Source organism: Rhinopithecus roxellana, chromosome 1, assembly GCF_007565055.1.
Source record: "Rhinopithecus roxellana isolate Shanxi Qingling chromosome 1, ASM756505v1, whole genome shotgun sequence".
Taxonomy (NCBI): Eukaryota; Metazoa; Chordata; class Mammalia; order Primates; family Cercopithecidae; genus Rhinopithecus; species Rhinopithecus roxellana.
The window spans coordinates 82,680,931-82,699,099 of NC_044549.1; the positions used below are offsets into that span (position 1 = coordinate 82,680,931).

The 18,169-nt window shown below is 39.2% G+C and overlaps 2 protein-coding genes across 4 annotated transcripts in view; both read right to left on the reverse strand.

Annotated features, from left to right (window-relative positions):
* FHIT (fragile histidine triad diadenosine triphosphatase) overlaps window positions 1–18,169 on the reverse strand; it is a 1,520,982-nt gene that overhangs the window by 992,875 nt on the left and 509,938 nt on the right. The gene's annotated exons all lie outside the window — the stretch shown is intronic.
* Window positions 11,681–12,234, reverse strand: LOC104671821 (transmembrane emp24 domain-containing protein 2-like). The gene is made up of 2 exons (XM_030927067.1): window positions 12,169–12,234; window positions 11,681–12,085 (listed from the first exon to the last, which is right to left on the reverse strand). Exons 1-2 carry the CDS (start codon window positions 12,232–12,234, stop codon window positions 11,681–11,683), a joined length of 471 nt encoding a protein of 156 aa, XP_030782927.1.

An 18,169-nucleotide genomic window follows, 5' to 3' on the forward strand; every position in this document is an offset into this window, starting at 1 on the left:
ATATGAATGCTTACTATACATAGTCTGATTTTTTAAAAGGTTTTATCTTATGCAAGATCCTTCAAGAGAAAAGACAAACTTAGTTTACTATCAAATTACCAAATGGACTCAGATTTTTAAAAACCATTCAAAGTTTCATGTTATGCACTTAACATAAAAAAAATGACTCAATGTAAATGTCATGTCTGGTAATGATCCTATTCCTGGGATCTTTTACATGAAACAGAGTGGGCAGGAACATTCTATGGCTGCCAAAATGTAATTAAACACATGGAAACAAAGAAACAAAAGCACAACTCACCCTTTCCAGACAACAAGGAAACATGTAGATAAATCAGTGATTTTCCTTCCAGCTAACCACTGAAGTAGAGACATGTATTTTAACAATTGAAGGGGCACTGGGCTTAAGGAAATGCAAAGTAAAAACTAGGTTATGATGTTGTCTTAGAAGCAAAAATGCCAAATCTGCCAGTCACTCATGAAAAGAACACAGCCCCAGGCAACTGATATTGATACATTCAAAGATTATAGTTATCTATGATTACAGAATAGCATTTCATAAACTCTATCAGACAGAACAACTCTTTAATGGAATGTTAAGAGTTGGGAGAGGGAAAAAAGTTGGAGGTCATTCTAAGGTCAAATTAATTTGAAAAACAATGAGTTATACAGAATTAAACAAATTTTTTGATTGTGGAACTTCTTGGACCCCTTCTGTACTAATGTGCATTACACCTCTCCAAGAAGAAAAAAGCATGCAGCATTTTTCAAACTTTTGATACTTTGATGCTTTTTTATTTAGCTTCTCACTGGGCTAGAGTTCCCTGGGATACACCCAGGGAAATATGAGACAGACAGGTCAAACAATTAAGGCAAATGCTCAGGTGTATACCTGAACTGTGGTAGAAGAATCTAGATGCCACAGAAATGGTGAAGGCATGCCCAACATCCAGCCCCACTATATCAAGTCCCTTAGTCTCTCTCCATCGGCCTCAGCTCTGAAAGAAAGATGATGCTTATTAGTAAAGTGCCTTGGGATGGTTGGGCAAGAAACACTAAATAAGAACCAATTATTACCCTCATTACAGGGTAGATGATTTAATAAACCATCTCTATTACTTACAAAGTTTGGAGGCCTGCTATTTTTTTCCTTTTAACTACACTCCAATTTGACCTTAAAAATCTATGCTAAAAACAACTTACAGGAAATATCCCGAAACCATAACATAAACTTTCTGATTGGACCTCTGTCTGTTTGCACATTCTTAATGACTGCCAGTCGCCTACAGATAAAATCCAGATTTCTTAGCCTGCTTTACAACTCTCCATCTTTCAGGAACTGTAGAGCTTATGATTAAGATCATGGTCTTTGCAGGGAGACAGACAAGGTTCACATACAGGCTCCACTCTACTACATCTGAAGTTATTTCTCTTCTCTAAACCCCAGATTCTCAAAGTATGGTTCATGAACTGGCAGCATCAGCAGCATTTGGGGCTTCCTAGAAGGGCAGAAATTCGGGCTCCATTGAAAACCTACTGAATCAGAATCTACATTTCAACAAGATCCTCACACTATAGTTTGAGAAGAACTACACAAATTCTCATACCCTTTGACCAGCTCATCTGCAAACTGGAGGTAATAATAGTAAACTTGGAGATAGCATTCATCTTCTGCCCTTTGAGTCCATCCTCAAGTCCTAAGGATTTCATCATCTACATATCACTCAAATGCGCTTTCCTCTCTCTTTCCCTTCATTACCTTAGTCTAAGCTGTTCTCATTTCTCTCCAGATCTCCTGCAATGGCCATTCAACTCATTACAACACATCTCCTCTTGCTTCCTTCTATCCTATTTTACTTACTGCAACCAAAGAGATCTCCTAGGAAAAGCAAATGTGATCAGAGCCTCCATGAGCTCTCAAAATAAAGGCCAAAAGCCTTTCACAAAACTACAACCTTTGTTGAGGGGGTCACTTCCCTCCTCTATATCTTATCTTGCATGATACTCCACCTGGTTTCCTCTGCTCCAGAAGCACGGGTAAATTCTTCTTTCCATTCCTTGAACTAGCCATCCTCCTTCCCAACACAGAATATTTGTAGAAGCATCCTCCTGGTCATCAGTGCCTTCCCCCCAACTCTTTAACTGGTTAACTCCTCCTCAATCTTTAGATATCAGCTCAAATGTCATCTCCCCTGAAAGCTTTCCCCGAACCTCCTACCCAGCAGCCAAACACACTGCCTGACCTGTTGCCTCTGCCCCATAAATATTTGTTGAATAAATGAAGGAATTAATGAATGCTCATTCATATGGTTATTGTGACAATCAAATGGATTGAAACCTATAAATCATTTAGCACAGTACCTGGTAGAGAGCAAGAGCTTAATGCTGTACCAATGGTAATAAATTTTGAATATTAGTCCTGCTAAAAACTAGACCTCAAGCAGTGCTTAACAGGGGCTAACAATTAGAATTACCTGGGAAATGTTAAACTTTTCAACGTCCAGCCTCTGCTACAGACCAATTAAATCAGAATATCTAGGGGTAGGACCCAGGGACCTGAAGATTTTTAAACTCTACAGAAGATTCCAACATACAGCCAAGGTGTGACTGGTTTACCCTTTGTCTCACTGTGGTCTCCCACACTTCCAGAGAATAGCATACTGGGTGTCAAGAAGAGTCCTCATTACTCATGGCATGAGTCTGTGGCCCACAGAAAAGGACAATGATACGAATACATGTAGTAAAACTCCAGCAATTTATTTCCCCTGGCCCCTTGACAGCAGCCAGATGGTGGAAACTCTTCATCTATTACCCAAGCCAGAAGAAAACCTTTCTGGGAAAATCCAAGTTGCCTGAACTACTGTTGGGAGGAAGTATAGTAACACATGAAGATGACTCTGGTCCTTTGGGTTAAGTGATAACTCAACAAAACTCATCAGGATTTCATTATAAATCTGTCATAATTGTTCTGTTGAAGCAATTGCTTTATGGGAGCAATTAATTCCAACTGCTAAAAAAAAAAGGTGAGAACTCCTAAGTGTTCAGTCAGGCACCAAGAAATAGGTGAGCTGGGAAGCATTTGCCCTTACCTTCTGTCTTCTTTGCTACTCAAGTGTTTGGAGTGTCAAGAGACCACACTGTACTTTAAAGGCCTCCTCTTCCAAGTAATCAACCTTCTGCTATGCAAAAACATGATTAAGAACACACATATTTGTACTGTATTTCTCACTTATTTTGAACTTTTCAAAATGTGATATTGCCAAAGAAGCTTTATCTCTTGTAAGGGTTTAACACACACACACACACACACACACACTGCCCTGGTTTGAAAAACAACATAGAATGCAGGCCTCATACAATTCGAGAACCATTTACAATTATAACCTACCAAGTCAGAGCTGATACCAAGCCAACAAAAAGGCCTCAGAACTGTTATAAAAGGGACAGAATTGCTCTCTGGAAATAATATCCCAGTGGGCTAAATTCCCCCTCCCCCTGTTCCTCCAAGGTGGTAAATTGCAACAACAACAAAAAAGCATGGTTCATGAATATAAATTTTTCTTGGCTTTTAAAATCATATACTGGCATAGTCCTCCCCGAACTTCAGCCAAATGAGAATACACAGATAATGACAATTTTACAATAAGTGGTTCCAGGACACAGGCTTTTCAAGATCCTCAAATGAAAGGCACTATAAAAAAGAGTATTATTATTATTATTATTTCAAGCACCCAGAAAAGCCACAATCAATGATTAGCCATAACAATTAAACTAACAATAGTACATCTGGAATCAGCTCCATGGTAATATGTACTTCATGCTTAATAGTTCAAATTAATTCAATCTGATGGTGTTAGACATACCAGTTAGGAGTTGGAGAGCACCAAAATTCACATTAGCTTCCACTTCAAAAGATATTATGAAAAGAGAAGGAAGGAAATGAGGCTATAAACAGCAGTGGTAAATATGAAAGGCTCAGAGATGATATGGTCAGGAATAACTCTCAGCTATTAGGAATTCAGTGATGAAAATATGAAGGCTGATATTTCTATCCTTGCACATTCCTCCGGAGTCAACGGCTGAGCCACCCATCTGAGTGACAGATCTGAAACCCTAAAATCAGGGCAATTTTATTCAAAGAAGAAGGTGCCTTCTTCATTCTGCTCACAGCATCCTTTACTAGTCTCCCATTTATATTGCAGAATAAATGGAGAATTTATTATTTTTAGGTTATAGATTTCAAGAAATAAGAAAAGAGAGCAGGGGTTGGGACAGGCATACAAGGTGCGGTAGCTCTTGCCTGATTACCTTATTTGTCTCACTCCTCCTTGAAGATTCACTAGATCACTGTCTCAAGCTGCACTATAAATATTCTCTAAGGCAGGATTTCTCAACCTTGGCACTGTAGACACTTTGGCCTAGGTCATTCTTTGCTGTGAAGGACTATCCTGTGCAGTGCAGGATGTTTAGAAACGTCTCTGGTCTCCACTGTGTAGATGCTAGTAGCATCCCCCACTCCCAATTGTGACAACAAAATGTCTTCAGACATGGCCATATGTCCTCTTGGGAGAAAAATCATACTGGTTGAGAACTGCTACTTTAAGTCTTTTTTTTTTTTTTTTTTTTTTTTTTTTGAGATGCAGTCTCGCTCTGTTTCCCAGGCTGGAATGCAGTGGCACAATCTCGGCTCACTGCAACCTCTGCTTCCAGGATTCAAGTGATTCTCCGGCCTCAGCCTCCCAAGTAGCTGAGACTACAGGCACGAGCCACCACACCCGGCTAATTTTTTGTAGCTTTAGTAGAGACAGGGTTTCACCACATTGGCTATGCTGGTCTGGAACTCCTGACCTCAAGTGATTTGCCCACCTTGGCCTCCCAAAATGCTGGAACTATAGGCATGAACCACTAATTCCTGGCCTACTTTAAGTCTTAATTCCCTTGTTTCTGGGCATCAGGAGAAAAATCCAGAGGCCAGACTCCCCTCTAGACTCTTCTTCTTCATTAGAGATGAGCATAGATTATATTGCCAGCTGTGGGCAAGGCAGCACTCTTCCCATGGTATGCTGACTCCTCCTCCTAACACCTCACATACAGGCTTGTTGCATATAATACAGAAATTTGGAACCTGGCACTCTTCTACTCATTGTGCAGGAAAGAGTTAACACAGAGCAGGCCTGAGATGGCCTATCCTTAGAAGACCTGTTTGCAATGTTGGCCTTCGGTTAGCAGCTGGGAATTTGAGCTGGTAAACAGTTCCCTACACTAATGTGACATTTTTCCTAAATTATAGAGTGGCCACTATGCCTCACCTGTTTGTACAAACAGTGTGGTTTATGCTGAACACCTGCTTTCCTTCTAGGAGTCTGGAATTTGGATATGTGCTAGGCAGATCAGCTCCCAGCAGTAACCTTGGGCACTGAGTCTCTAATGAGTTGCCCTAGTAGGCAACACTTCACACTTGTTGTTGCTGCTTGTTGCTTAAGGAAGTAAGAGCATCCTGTGTGACTGCACTGGAAGAGGACTCTTGGAAGCTTACTCCTGATTTCTCCAGTCTGCATACCATGCACCTTTTCCCTAGGTTGATACTACTTTGTGTTCTTTCACTATAGCAAACCAGAACCAGAAGATAACAATGCTGAGTCCTAGGAGTCCTCCTAGAGACTTACAGAACCTTGTCAGTGGTCTTGGGGACCACCAATACAGTGACTCAATCAACATTCTATTTGTGTGCCTCTATTTCTAGATACAGCAAAGAATTACACTCCCAGCCCTCACAGAATTTATGTGGTAGCAGCCAGCAAAGCATTCATTCTAGCATATTTCAAGTTTCTTTCATAGAAAACACACCCTGTGGCATCTTTTTTGTTTTTATAACAGCTTTTTAGAGATATAATTCACATATCATACAATTAATCAATCTAATGTGTACAATTAAAGATTTATATTCATAGAGTTGTGCAACCACGACCACAATCAATTTTAGACCATTTTCATCACCCCATAAAGAAACCCTATAACCATTTACAGTCACTAACCCATTTTCTCCCAACCACCCAGCCCTAAGCAACCGCTAGAGTTTCTGCCGCTATGGATTTACCTATTCTTGACACTTCACATAGAGTCATGCGATATGTGGTCTTTTGTGAGTGGCTTCTTTCACTTACCAAAATGTTTTCAAGGTTCATCCATGATGTAACATGTATCAGCACTACATTTCTTTTTATTGCTGAATAATATTTCATTGCATGGATATACCACATTTCATTTATCCATTCATCAGTAAATGGAAATTTGTGTTGTTTCTACTTTTTGGCTACTATGAATAGTGCTACTATGAATATTGGCATACAATTTTTTTTTGCACATATGATTTAATTCCCCTGGAAAAGATACCTAGGGTGGAATTTCTGGGTCATATATATGTTTAACCTGTTAGGAAATTTTCAAACTGTTTTCCAAAGTAGCTGCACCATTTCCTTACCAATAGCAGTGTAACAGAGTTCTAATTTCTCCACATCCTTGCTGATAGTTATTATTATCTGTCTTTTCTTTTTTTTTTTTTTTGAGACAGCCTGTTGCCCAGGCTGGAGTGCAGTGATGCAATCTTGACTTACTGCAACCACCACCTCCCGGGTTCAAGCAATTCTCCTGCCTCAGCCTCATGAGTAGTTGGGATTACAGGCACGCCCCACCATGGCTGGCTAATTTTTGTATTTTTAGTAGAGATGGGGTTTCACCATGTTGGCCAGGCTTGTCTCAAACTCCTGGCCTCAAGTGATCTTCCCGCCTCGGCCTCCCAAAGTGCTGAGATTACAGCCATGAGCCACTGCGCCCAACCTTATCTGTCTTTTTGTCAATAACTGTCTTAGTGGGTGTGATGTGGTATCTCGTTATGGTTTTGATTTGCACTTCCCTGATGACTAATGATGTTGAGCATCTTTTCATGGGCTTATTAGCCATTTGCATATCTTCTTTGGAGAAATGCCTATTCAGACTTATTTGCCCCATTTTAACTGGTCTATTTGCCTTGTTATTACTGATTTGTAAGTATTCTTTGTATATTCATATTCTATATCCAAGTTTCTTATCAGATATATGATTTGCAAAACATTTCTTCCATTTTGTGGGTTAGTTTTATTATCTCAATGATGTCCTTTAAAGCATAAAAGTTTTAATATTTAGGATGTCCAATTTATCTATTTTTTTCTTGTATTACTGTGCTTTTGGCACTATAGCTAAGAAACCATTACCTAACACAAGGTCATGAAGATTTATGCCTATGTTTTGGTCTAATAATGTTTTAGCTTTTCCATTTAGGCCTCTGATACTTTAAGGTAATTTTTGTATATAGTGTGACGTAGGGGGTCCAACTTTATTCTTTTGTATGTGGATATCCAGTTGTCTATGGCAACTTTTGAATCACTCCCAGAGATAGTTTCAGGTAATTTTTTTCTATACAAATTAAGGTAACGGGCACCAAAACATAGAACCTATGTATGTGACAAACTGCCTGAGAGCCTTTATAAAAACTTTTGCAATTGCTGTTCTTTCTTTCTATTTTCAGAATATTCTAAGTATTTTGCTATATCAGGAAGCAGTACCACCATTATTACCACTGGTGCTACTACTGCTAATAATAATAGTAACTAGCAGCTATTTAGTACTTAGTATGTGCTAGGCACTGCACTTGCATTTAACATTCATTAACTTATAAGCACTACACATGCTTTAACTTATATGATCTTCCTGCCAATACCATGAGATAGGTAGAATCATTATCTTCATTTTACAGATGATGATATTAAGGCTCACTGATGTAAAATAATTTTCCTTAGGCCATAAAACAAGCAGGAAAAGTGATTTTAAAAAATTGAGGGAAGGAATGGCACTGGAAAGTGGAGGCCAAGTAATGTTGGATAGCAAATTCTAACAAATAGTAGCTAAGCACATATGCAAAATATACAAAAATAAACAAGCCAAAATCTAGCACTGGTAGTTGACATTCCCAGTTCTGATCAAGTTGCTGACAACAAAGGGTTGGTCTCCCTTTCTAACTCAACAAAGGGTAGGAAATCTTATCACTCAAGATATCAATCAAGATTTATTTGATCACTGAAAAGGTTTTGTCAACACTCCAAAAATTGTATTAGAGACTAGATGATTGATGGAGTAAGTCAATTAGAACCAGATTAGAAATTGAGATGTGAAGTCAATTACTTCCAATCTGAAAATTAGGAATCTTTAAACAATAATATAATAGGTGGCATCAATTTTCGAAACTACCCTTTCTGTGTTTGTCCATAGGGCAAAATTCAAGTAAAAATAACTTTGAAAAGACTAAAACTATAGAGCAACTTGATCTTGGGAGTGTTTTCCCAGATGGGTAGTGGGGTGAGTCTGATCAGTGTTCAGTAGATAAAATGTAGACGAGATAAGCAGTTGATTTTCCCAAATTCAAATAACTGTATGGCAGAAAAGTCAGCCAAGTTTAATTCTCTTTCCCTACACTAGCTGAGTCCTTAATGATAGATATAGTAATAATAGCTGACCTGTATTGAGTCTTACATTATATAGCCCTGTAAGTACCTGAAAGATGACAACTAATTTATTTAATCCAATGCGTATGAAGTAAGTACTATTATTATTCCCATTTTATATAAGAGGAAAAGGATGTGCAAAATGCTAATTGACCTGCTTAAGAGGTAGAGTGAGACCTTGAACCCTGCAGTCTATGTTTGTCCTCTTAATCGTGTCTCTATATGGTTTCAGAATAGAAGCAAATAGACACATAAGGGTTAAGCATAGCTAACCTAACTCCAAGTTGAGTATTTTTACACTAGGCAATGCTGTCTTCAATATATTTATAACAACTTTATATACCAAATAACATTTTGAAGTTTATTTCCTCCCAATACAGAAACATCACTGCATTTCCACTGGGATTTTCAGTACTGTCTGTTGTGGAACTGATCTGGGCTTAGTGAGTATTGCTTTATCATTCTTAAATAAAAACCATTATAGAGAATGCAGAAAACAATTTCCCTTTCAGTTTCTCCACTTCTACCCATACTGAGAAAGACGGATCCTTAAAGCTCAGAATATAATAAAAGCTCACAATAAAAGCTCAGTATCAGAAATGTTCCAAGTCCCTCTACTCTTTCCCTATAGTTAGGAAACTAAAATTTAATATAGTGCACAACCCTCCAGAGAATTCAGTGTATTGAAATGTGAATACACTTTTATATATTTTAACTGAGATAAACAAGAAAGAGATAGGGAAGCCAGAACAGCTATAGCAAAGACGTAATTATGATAAGACTAATCCAGCTAACAGCAACAGAAGCAGATAGTGACTCTACTGTAATGCTGTGGTAGAGTTTGTATGGTCAGAAAACTATACCAATATACAGTGTGAATGAGGCAGGAGCCCCATTATAGGAAAGCAAAGATAACTTACTATGTGACTCTATAAAGTTCATCCAAGAGATCAAAGAGCATTTGTCCTATTACTAAAATATTATCCAAATGTATTTTATCAATTAAAATCTGGATCAAATAATTTCCTTCATTAAACAGTAAGTTAAAAGGAGCATAGTATGTCCATAACCAAATAGGAAGGAAACTGTATATCTTGTTTTTCATAACACAGCTTAAACATTGTGGCAAAACTTTAAAATGCTGTGCATAATGTAAAAATTCTTCTACCAGCTCTAAATTCACGGTTGTCCTATCAACTGTGTCACAATTCTCAGTCTTGACCACAAAAATACCATGAGATACATATACACTGCTGAAACACACTATTTCTCAAACTCGACTTTATCTTCTATTCCAATAACCCTGTCAAAAGGAACACTAGTCTGGTTACTTCATTTCTGGCAGATCCACATTAACTCCTTTCTTTTAATGCTCATTAACCTTTCTGTTAATAATACTTCTGACCTTCAATACCCACCCTTTCAGACAGGTCAAAACTAAATTCTTCAGTTGACCATTTAAGCCTTTCCTTCAAGTCTTTGCAGGTAAAATGAGACAAAAACAATATTTTCTATTCCAGTCAGATTGAAATTTTCTACTACCCTCTTTACTCTTCCCATTAAATTCTACCTGGCAGTTTGTTTGTTTGTTTTTATTTTGTTTTGCTTTGTATTTTTTCATTGTTCATTGTTTATTTACTGAATCTGGGGCATATTAGATACACAACCAATTTAAAATTTACATCTTTTAAATCAATTTTGAAGTGTTTTCACACACACATACACATATACACATACACACACACACACACAAACACACACACAATTGGTATGCAACAGTTGTCCTAAGGTGAAACAGTCAACTTATCAACAAAGTGTCATAAGTGTTCTCACCCAAGGTTGAAAAATTGTTTATCCTAAACCTGAAAGCCTGTAATAAATTTAAATTCCTTATATAAAACTCATTACTTGTAGTTTTTCCCTTGCAAAGATCTCCAAAAATGTACAAGTAACTAATAGTAACTAATATACATCAGTCACAACATAATCCTGGATCATCCCCACATCAAAACCAGATGCTCCTTTAATTTTAAACCCATCATCAGAGAACAAGAGAAAGTCATTTCATTTTACACAAAACAAAATTCACATATGCAAAAAAGAAAGACCCAAGAGAAACAAAACCAAAAACCCTAGTGTTGACGCTGATGTTCAGTGCCCACAATGGCCCGAAGGCCACAGATCAAAAATAAAATAGCGGCTGTGTATCACTGCAATGAAATTTAAGAGGCTTTAACTCTTTGGCTTCAGAAATCCAGATTTTTCCAATTACGTGAATGCATACTTCCTACATTCCAACCGTGGAGAAAGTGGATGTGCCAGTGTGGAAAGAAAAAGAGCCACCATTCACTGGGACAACCAGAGAACTGGCTTTAACAGAGACTCCTTAGAAAGTCACGCAAAAAAAAAAAAAAAAAAAAAAAAAAAAAAAAAAAAAAAAAAAAAATGGTTGTAGGCTGCTTGTGTCATCAATTTAAGTGGAGGTGACTGAGTCACAAGGTTCAGTGTAAAATGTATGGGGGAAAATAGGAGCTGGGGCAAGTCTTACCTTTAAAAGTAAAACTTGAAAACAAAGTATAAAAGTGCCCAACCTGGCAGCATATGCCCAATCCACAGAGCTCTGCCATGAGCATGCATAGAAAATGTCAGGATTCATACTATTGTTTCTCATAAGGACTCAACAAAATGAATCCTTAATGGCTTAAATCACAGAATGAGGGAATCCACAGAATGCAGTCATTTTAGTAAAGTACTCTCAGGCTTTGTGCTGATTTCCTGAACAAACTGCATTTTATTGTCAAAATAAAAGGAAAGGAAGATTAAAAAAAAAAACTATATTCCTATATTTCAATTCCAGTGTTTAATTTCTGGAAGGACCTATATAATGGAGGCAGCATTCAATTAGGAAATTATGCCAATCAATTGTCAAATTTTCACTACGAATTTCCTAAAAAGGTGTTTTCTTCCAGTATCTATTAATCACAACAAAACATAAGCTGTGACTGTATAGTTCAGAAAATTAAAACATAGAAATTAATGGCTTATGACATTATCACCAAAATGTTTGGTAAACGGTAAATTATGAGTTTGGAATCATCAGGAAGAGGCTTTTAAAATAACCCTCTGGACTTCAAAAAATCTCTTCAGGAGTAGATGTGTCCCAATGTCATGGTGATTAGAACAAGAGCTTCAAAGAAGGACCGAAGGACCACTGGGCTGTTTGTGTTGTCGCTGATGTCTCTGTGTATCCTCTCCCAGACTTTCGTGTATTCCTCTTCATGCTGTAAAGCTGTCATGGCCACAGCCAGTTCACTGATCATTTCTTCTAGCTTGTTCTGGTGAGCTTCTGTTTCCATGTCTTCTCCTTTTGGGGCCTCCCCAATATCAGTGGTGAATATCACTATCTTTGGAGTTATGGTGGACACTCGGTTACTAAAACAAACTGTATGTGTTCCATCCATGTGAGCAGCAAATGTGTATTTCCCACTGGATTCTTGGTCTCCTTTATAAATCCCTTTCTTCTCAGGTCCTGTAATCTCCACATTGATGTCCGGGAAGCCACCTTCGAAGATGAGGCCCATCTTGGTGCCTGAGGTGACTCACTTAAGCACTCCTCAGCATGAGCATGGATGCTGATGAAATCGCCCAAGATCGTGGTCAGGAGAGTGGTCTGGAGCAACAGCAGCTCAGCAAGCATCACCACAGTGGGGCTGGAGCAGAGGCCAGGACTCGGACCACAGCCTCCAGAGCCACTGCCTCCGCCACCACCCTACTGCCTTTGCCTACCTGGCACTTTTTGCTAATCCTAGGAAAAACGCAAACTCAAATGCCTTTTGTGCTGGGAGGTACTGTAAATAAATGAACAGAGAAGTCTAGTGTTAAGAAAAATAAGACAGGCTGGGTGCGGTGGCTCACGCCTGTAATCCTAGCACTTTGGGAGGCCGAGGTGGGCAGATGACGAGGTCAGGAGATTGAGACCATCCAGGCTAACACAGTGAAACCCCATCTCTAATAAAAATACAAAAAAAAAAAAAAAAAACAAACAAATTAGCCCAGCGTGGTGGCACACGCCTGTAATCCCTGCTACTTGGGAGGCTGAGGCAGGAGAATCGCTTGAACTTGGGAGGCGTAGGTTGCTGTGAGCCAGGGTCTCACCACTACACTCCAGCCTGGGTGGACAGAGCGAGACTCCATCTCAAAAATAAATAAATAAATAAAAATTAAAAATAAACATAAGACAGCAGTATGTTACTGGCTGAAGATTCCCAAGTCATGCGTCACCAAAAATGTTACCAGCAGTGAATCCGTATGGGTCTGCAGCAACCTCACTTTTCACCTCTTGGGAAGAAAGATTTCAACCAAGGGGCATAAAGCAGAAGGAGACACCAAAGCAAGTTTTAGAGCAGGAGTGAAAGTGTATTAGAAAGTTTTAGAGCTAGAATGAAAGGAAGTAAAGTACACTTGGAAGAGGGCCAAGCTCGTGACTTGAGAGATTAAGTGCACAGTTTGAACTTTTGACTTGAGGTTTCATATATTGGCATACTTCCAGGGTCTTGCCTCCCTTCTCCCCTGAGTCTTCCCGTGGGGTGGGCTGTCCACTTGCTGGGTGGCCTGCTTGCACAGTGTGTTTACTGCAGTTGTATGCATACTCACTTGAGGCATGCTTCCCTTACCTGTCCAGTGTTCCTATAAGGTCATACACCAATTAAACTCCACCATTTTGCCTCTTAGTGCTCATACTTGATCCCACTCGCCCACCTCCTGAGATCTTATTGGGAAGCTGCTGATCACCAGTTTTAGGTTTCTTCTATCTATTGGGAGACTGTTGTTCCCTGGCGCCAGCTGCAACCAAGTATTATTTGAGAGAACCATCTTAACAGCTGCCTGACCATCACCTGACAGTCGCCTGACATTCCCAGTGGGATGGGGGGTGTCCCTCTCCTGCCCCAACTCATATCTGACTAGCTGACTAGCTACCTACTGTAACAATTACACTTGATTGCATTTTTTGTTGTTATTTAATTTTTATTTCATAATCATAAACTTAACTCTGCAATATAGCTAGGGAACAAGGAAAACATGGAACCCAAAGGATATTGCAGTGAGAACACAAAGATTCTAGGATACTGCGAGCTACAGAAGGAATGGTCTGGTGGTTACGATAAAACACAACTCAAACTTATTAGAGCTGTCTGCAGTCAGCAATGGTGATCTTCTTGCTGGTCTTGCCATTCCTGGACCCAACCCAAAGCACTCCATGGCCTCCACAGTATTCATGCCTTCACCATGCCAAAGACCACTTGCTTGCCATCCAACCACTCAGTCTTGGCAGGGCACATGAAAAACTGGGAACCATTTGCGTTGGGTCCAGCATTTGCCATAGGCAAGATGCCAGGACCTGTATGCTTCAGGATGAAGTTCTCCTCATCAAATTTCTCCCTGTAGATGGACTTGCCACCAGTGCCATTATGGCATGTGAAGTCACCACCCTGACATACAAACCCTGTAATAATTCTGTGAAAGCAGGAACGCTTATACCCAAATCCTTTCTCTCCAGTGCTCAAAGCACGAAATTTTTCTCCTGTCTTTGGAAGCTTGTCTGCAAACAGCTCAAAGGAGATGTGGCCCAAGGGCTTGCTGTCCATGGCGATGTGGAAGTACATGGTGGGGTTGACTGTGGCTCAGTACGAGGCTCCTGGCAGTGGCGATACCTGCAAAGCCTGCTTTTTTTTTTTTTTTTTTTTTTGACGGAGTCTCACTCTGTCACCCAGGCTGGAGTACAGTGGCGCAATCTCGGCTCACTGCAATCTCTGCCTTCTATGTTCAAGGGATTCTCCTGCCTCAGTCTCTGGAGTAGCTGGGACTACAGATGCAAGCTACCACACCTGGCTAATTTCTTTTGTATTTTTAGTAGAGATGGGGTTTTGCCATGTTGGCCAGGTCTCGAACTCCTGACCTCAGGTGATCGGCCCGCCTCGGCATCCCAAAGTGCTGGGCTTACAGGCGTGAGACACCATGCCTGACCTGATTGCATATGAAATGCACTATTTCCCCATCCTATCTCACCCCCATCTTTTTTTAACAAAGACTTCTGAAAATGTATTTTTCATCTTTCAAACTTTGCTGGACAAGTTTTTATGACCAGTCTCAATAGTGCAAGCATGATGCTGGAGAGCAATTAACATTTGACCTTAGTGTTGGGAGACTGCAGGGAGAGGTGAAGACTGCAGCAAACCACTCGTGTATCCTGGCAATCGCTACTCACTCTCAGCCATTTCCTGCCAACTAGGAATTCAGGCAGAATGTTGTGAGATCTTTCGGTTATTATAGAAAAGTAAGAAAATCTGCATTTTATGTGAAACTTCCAGATTTTCTAGTATTTTCTAATTTTTGCTGGAAATCTTTTATTGTTCCAATGTATTTTATTTCTATATTCCTGTGTAGCACACATCTGGTTTTTGTTTGTGTAGTTTTTGTTTTGTTTTGTTTTTAGGCCAGTGAGCTGATGGATCGAGTCCTCTGGGTTATGTCATTCCTTGGTCAGTAGCTTTTAGTCTTTTTCACCACTACTCCCACCTCAACCAACCATCCTTTCCACCAACCCATGCTCATCATTTCCTTTCAGACATTGCTGAAGAAACTATTTCTCCGTAGAATTTTCCCTAGATCACTCTATCCTTCATTTCTCATTACCAAACTGTTTTACTCCTTTAGCCTTTAATATGTGTGCTCTGTGGTCCATTGGTGAGACCTTTATCTCTTTCTCTAATTACACCTGGACTATAAATTTCTAATGCCGAGGACCCTTAGTCTCCTGCCACCTTCACATCCTCTTAGCAGAATGTTGCACACCCAGCAGGCACTACATGTATACTTTGAATAAATATTTTATATGCCTAGTCTTGCTAGGATAGAAGTTTTTATTCTACACTTGATGCATTTCTGGGTCAAAATATTAAGTCTAAGTCAAGTCTCCATAGTTAAGGTAATCTTGAGGATTAAAACACTTAGCTGGACAGGCAACACAAAACACTTTATCTGAACAATGAAAGAAGAAGCCATTTGTTGGTCTGCAGTATCAAATCATCTGTCCCAATTCTGCAAACTTTCAGCATTGGGACTTCCTTTCAAGACATAAGCGGGGATGGAAAATATACAATGCAGGTGCCATCATTTCACTCTCCTAGGCCTGTGACAGACATCATTAAGTGATCACAACACTCCTTTCTTCTAAGGCTGAATGCAACCTTAGAAACTATTTTAACATAGTATCCTAGATGTATCGTGTCCATCTTGCTTATTTCTATTAAGAAATAGAGTTGGCATGTGAGCTGAAGATCCTATTACATGAAGTACACATACAATTTGTTATTGAAAAGCCAGAGAACAACATACAACTGCTGCTGCATCTCAGTTTCTCTATATTTTATTTTAATGTATTTATTGTTTTGAGACATGGTCTTGCTTTGTTGGCCAGGCTGGAGTGCAGTGGTACCAACACAGCTTACTGCAACCTCTGCCTCCCAGGCTCAAGAGATCCTCTCACCTCAGCCCCGAAGAAGCTGGGACCACGGGCGTGGCACCACCGGCATCTCGCCATGTTATCAAGGTCTCAAACTTCTGAGCTCAAGCAATCCACTCCCCTTGGCCTCCCAAAGTGCTGGGATTACAGGTGTGAGCCATCCCACCTGGCCTCAATCTCTGTATATTTTAGAGGATAGATAACTTAGAATGGGAAAAGTTGTCTCTAAAGTTGACCAGTCAAGGAGAAACAGTATTTCCACTTTAATGACTATGCCAGACTTGCCTTACCCAGTAAGTTTTAATCCGGTAAGAAAGATTTGCTATGTGATGAGGCTGCTTTTGTTGCACCTTGTAAAACATACTGAAATATACAAACTGTACATGACTTTGCAGGGATTGCTGATTTAAATAAATAAATTGTTATAATTGTAGTTATAGTTTTAGTCAAGGGGCTATTTCATTTCTCAAACTCTGAACCACAGCAATTAGGAACAACTCAGACACAAAATGACCAGCATTAAGAATTACAATGAAAAGCCAATTACCTTTAACTATAAGAAACCTTATTTGCATGTATTAAAACAAATGATCTCTCAGTACTGGAGAAAATAAACGTGGATTGCTTGATTAATCCTTCACTTGTAAGAGACCAAAAATTACTTTTCAGAGAGCCTGTATCTTTTCTAAATTTACAGACAACAAGAAACCAGTAAATGATAAATGATCAAGGCCCAAGGAAAAAACTACATAACACAGTGGACATCTATGAGTTTCACTTGCCCTAGCATGCATTCCTCATGGTGCTGGTACCATCAGCCTTACTTTCCTCTGGGGAATCCCCTTCTCCAGCCCTCACTCCAGATGGTGTAGATGGAGCTAACTTCACTCTCCACTGAGAATGAGCAAATGACCAATCAATATATTTCACCGATCAATGATTCAGGGAACCAATCATTAATCCAAGTCAGTCCAATACTACTCAATGCTAAGATTTGAGAACTACGGAAGGAAGTACTGAGAAAGGGAATAATTAAAAAAAAAATATTGCTGGCATTCTGAGCTGATAAGATAAAAACTCTGAGCTTCTAGTGGCCATCTAACCGCTACAAAGTGAGACCGTGCCTATGCATGACACCAACCCAACTGAAAGAGAACTAAGAGATGATAGAGACATATTTCTGATGCCATCTTTGAGAAGCTGCATCCAATCATTCTGGAGGCAAAATCTCTTAACTTTATAGAGAGGCAAACCAAAATCTTCTTACTTTCATTAAGCCACAGTTAGAGCTGCGTTTCTGTCATTTGCAAATAAAAAAGTTAAGACTAAATGCAAATCGCTTACAGCTTATTTTATTACTAGGTACTCAATGTCTATGCTTTTGCATAGCTAAGTGAGAGAACTTAAATTCCAATACTGATGGGCTATTACCTCTTGCAGGTACCCTAATAAGTCTTGTTTCCTCTCAGTGTCATTGTTTCCTCATTTATAAAATGGAGATTAAAATGGTAGCTCACAAAGAAGAAATACAAATGGCCTATAAACACATGAAAAGATATTGAACATCATTAGTCAAGAAGGAAATGCAAATCAGCTCTTCAATGATACCACTTCACACTCACTAGATGATCAAAAAGATAGGCAATAACAAGTGTTTTCTAGGCTGTGGAGAAATTTGAAGTCTCATATTGGCAAGTGGGAATATAAAATGGTGCTTCAAAAAGCATCTGGCAGTTCCTTAAAAAGTTAAACATAGAGTTACCATGTAACCCAGCAATTCTACTCCTAGGTATATACCCCTGAGGAAATAAATATACAAATACACACACACACACACAAATACAAAAGTCCATAACCACATTAATCTTAACAGCCAAAATGTGGGGAAAAAAACCTTAAATTTCCATTTACTAATGAATGGATAAACAAAATGTGGCATATCCACATAATGGGCATCATTTGGCAATAAAAAGAAATGACGTTCTGTTACATTTCACACGCGGATGAGTCTTGAAAACATTATGCTATGTGAGAGAAGCTAGTCACAAAAGACCACACATCATATAATTCCATTTATGTGAAATGTCCAGTATAGGCAAATTCACAGAGA

Bases quoted from the DNA above. Each gene is read 5' to 3' on its own strand.
- LOC104671821 (XM_030927067.1), bottom strand. From the start codon at position 12,234: ATGCTTGCTGAGCTGCTGTTGCTCCAGACCACTCTCCTGACCACGATC. The intron at 12,086-12,168 runs ATCCATGCTCAT...GGCTTCCCGGAC, and splicing joins TCTTGGGCGATTTCATCAGC to ATCAATGTGGAGATTACAGG.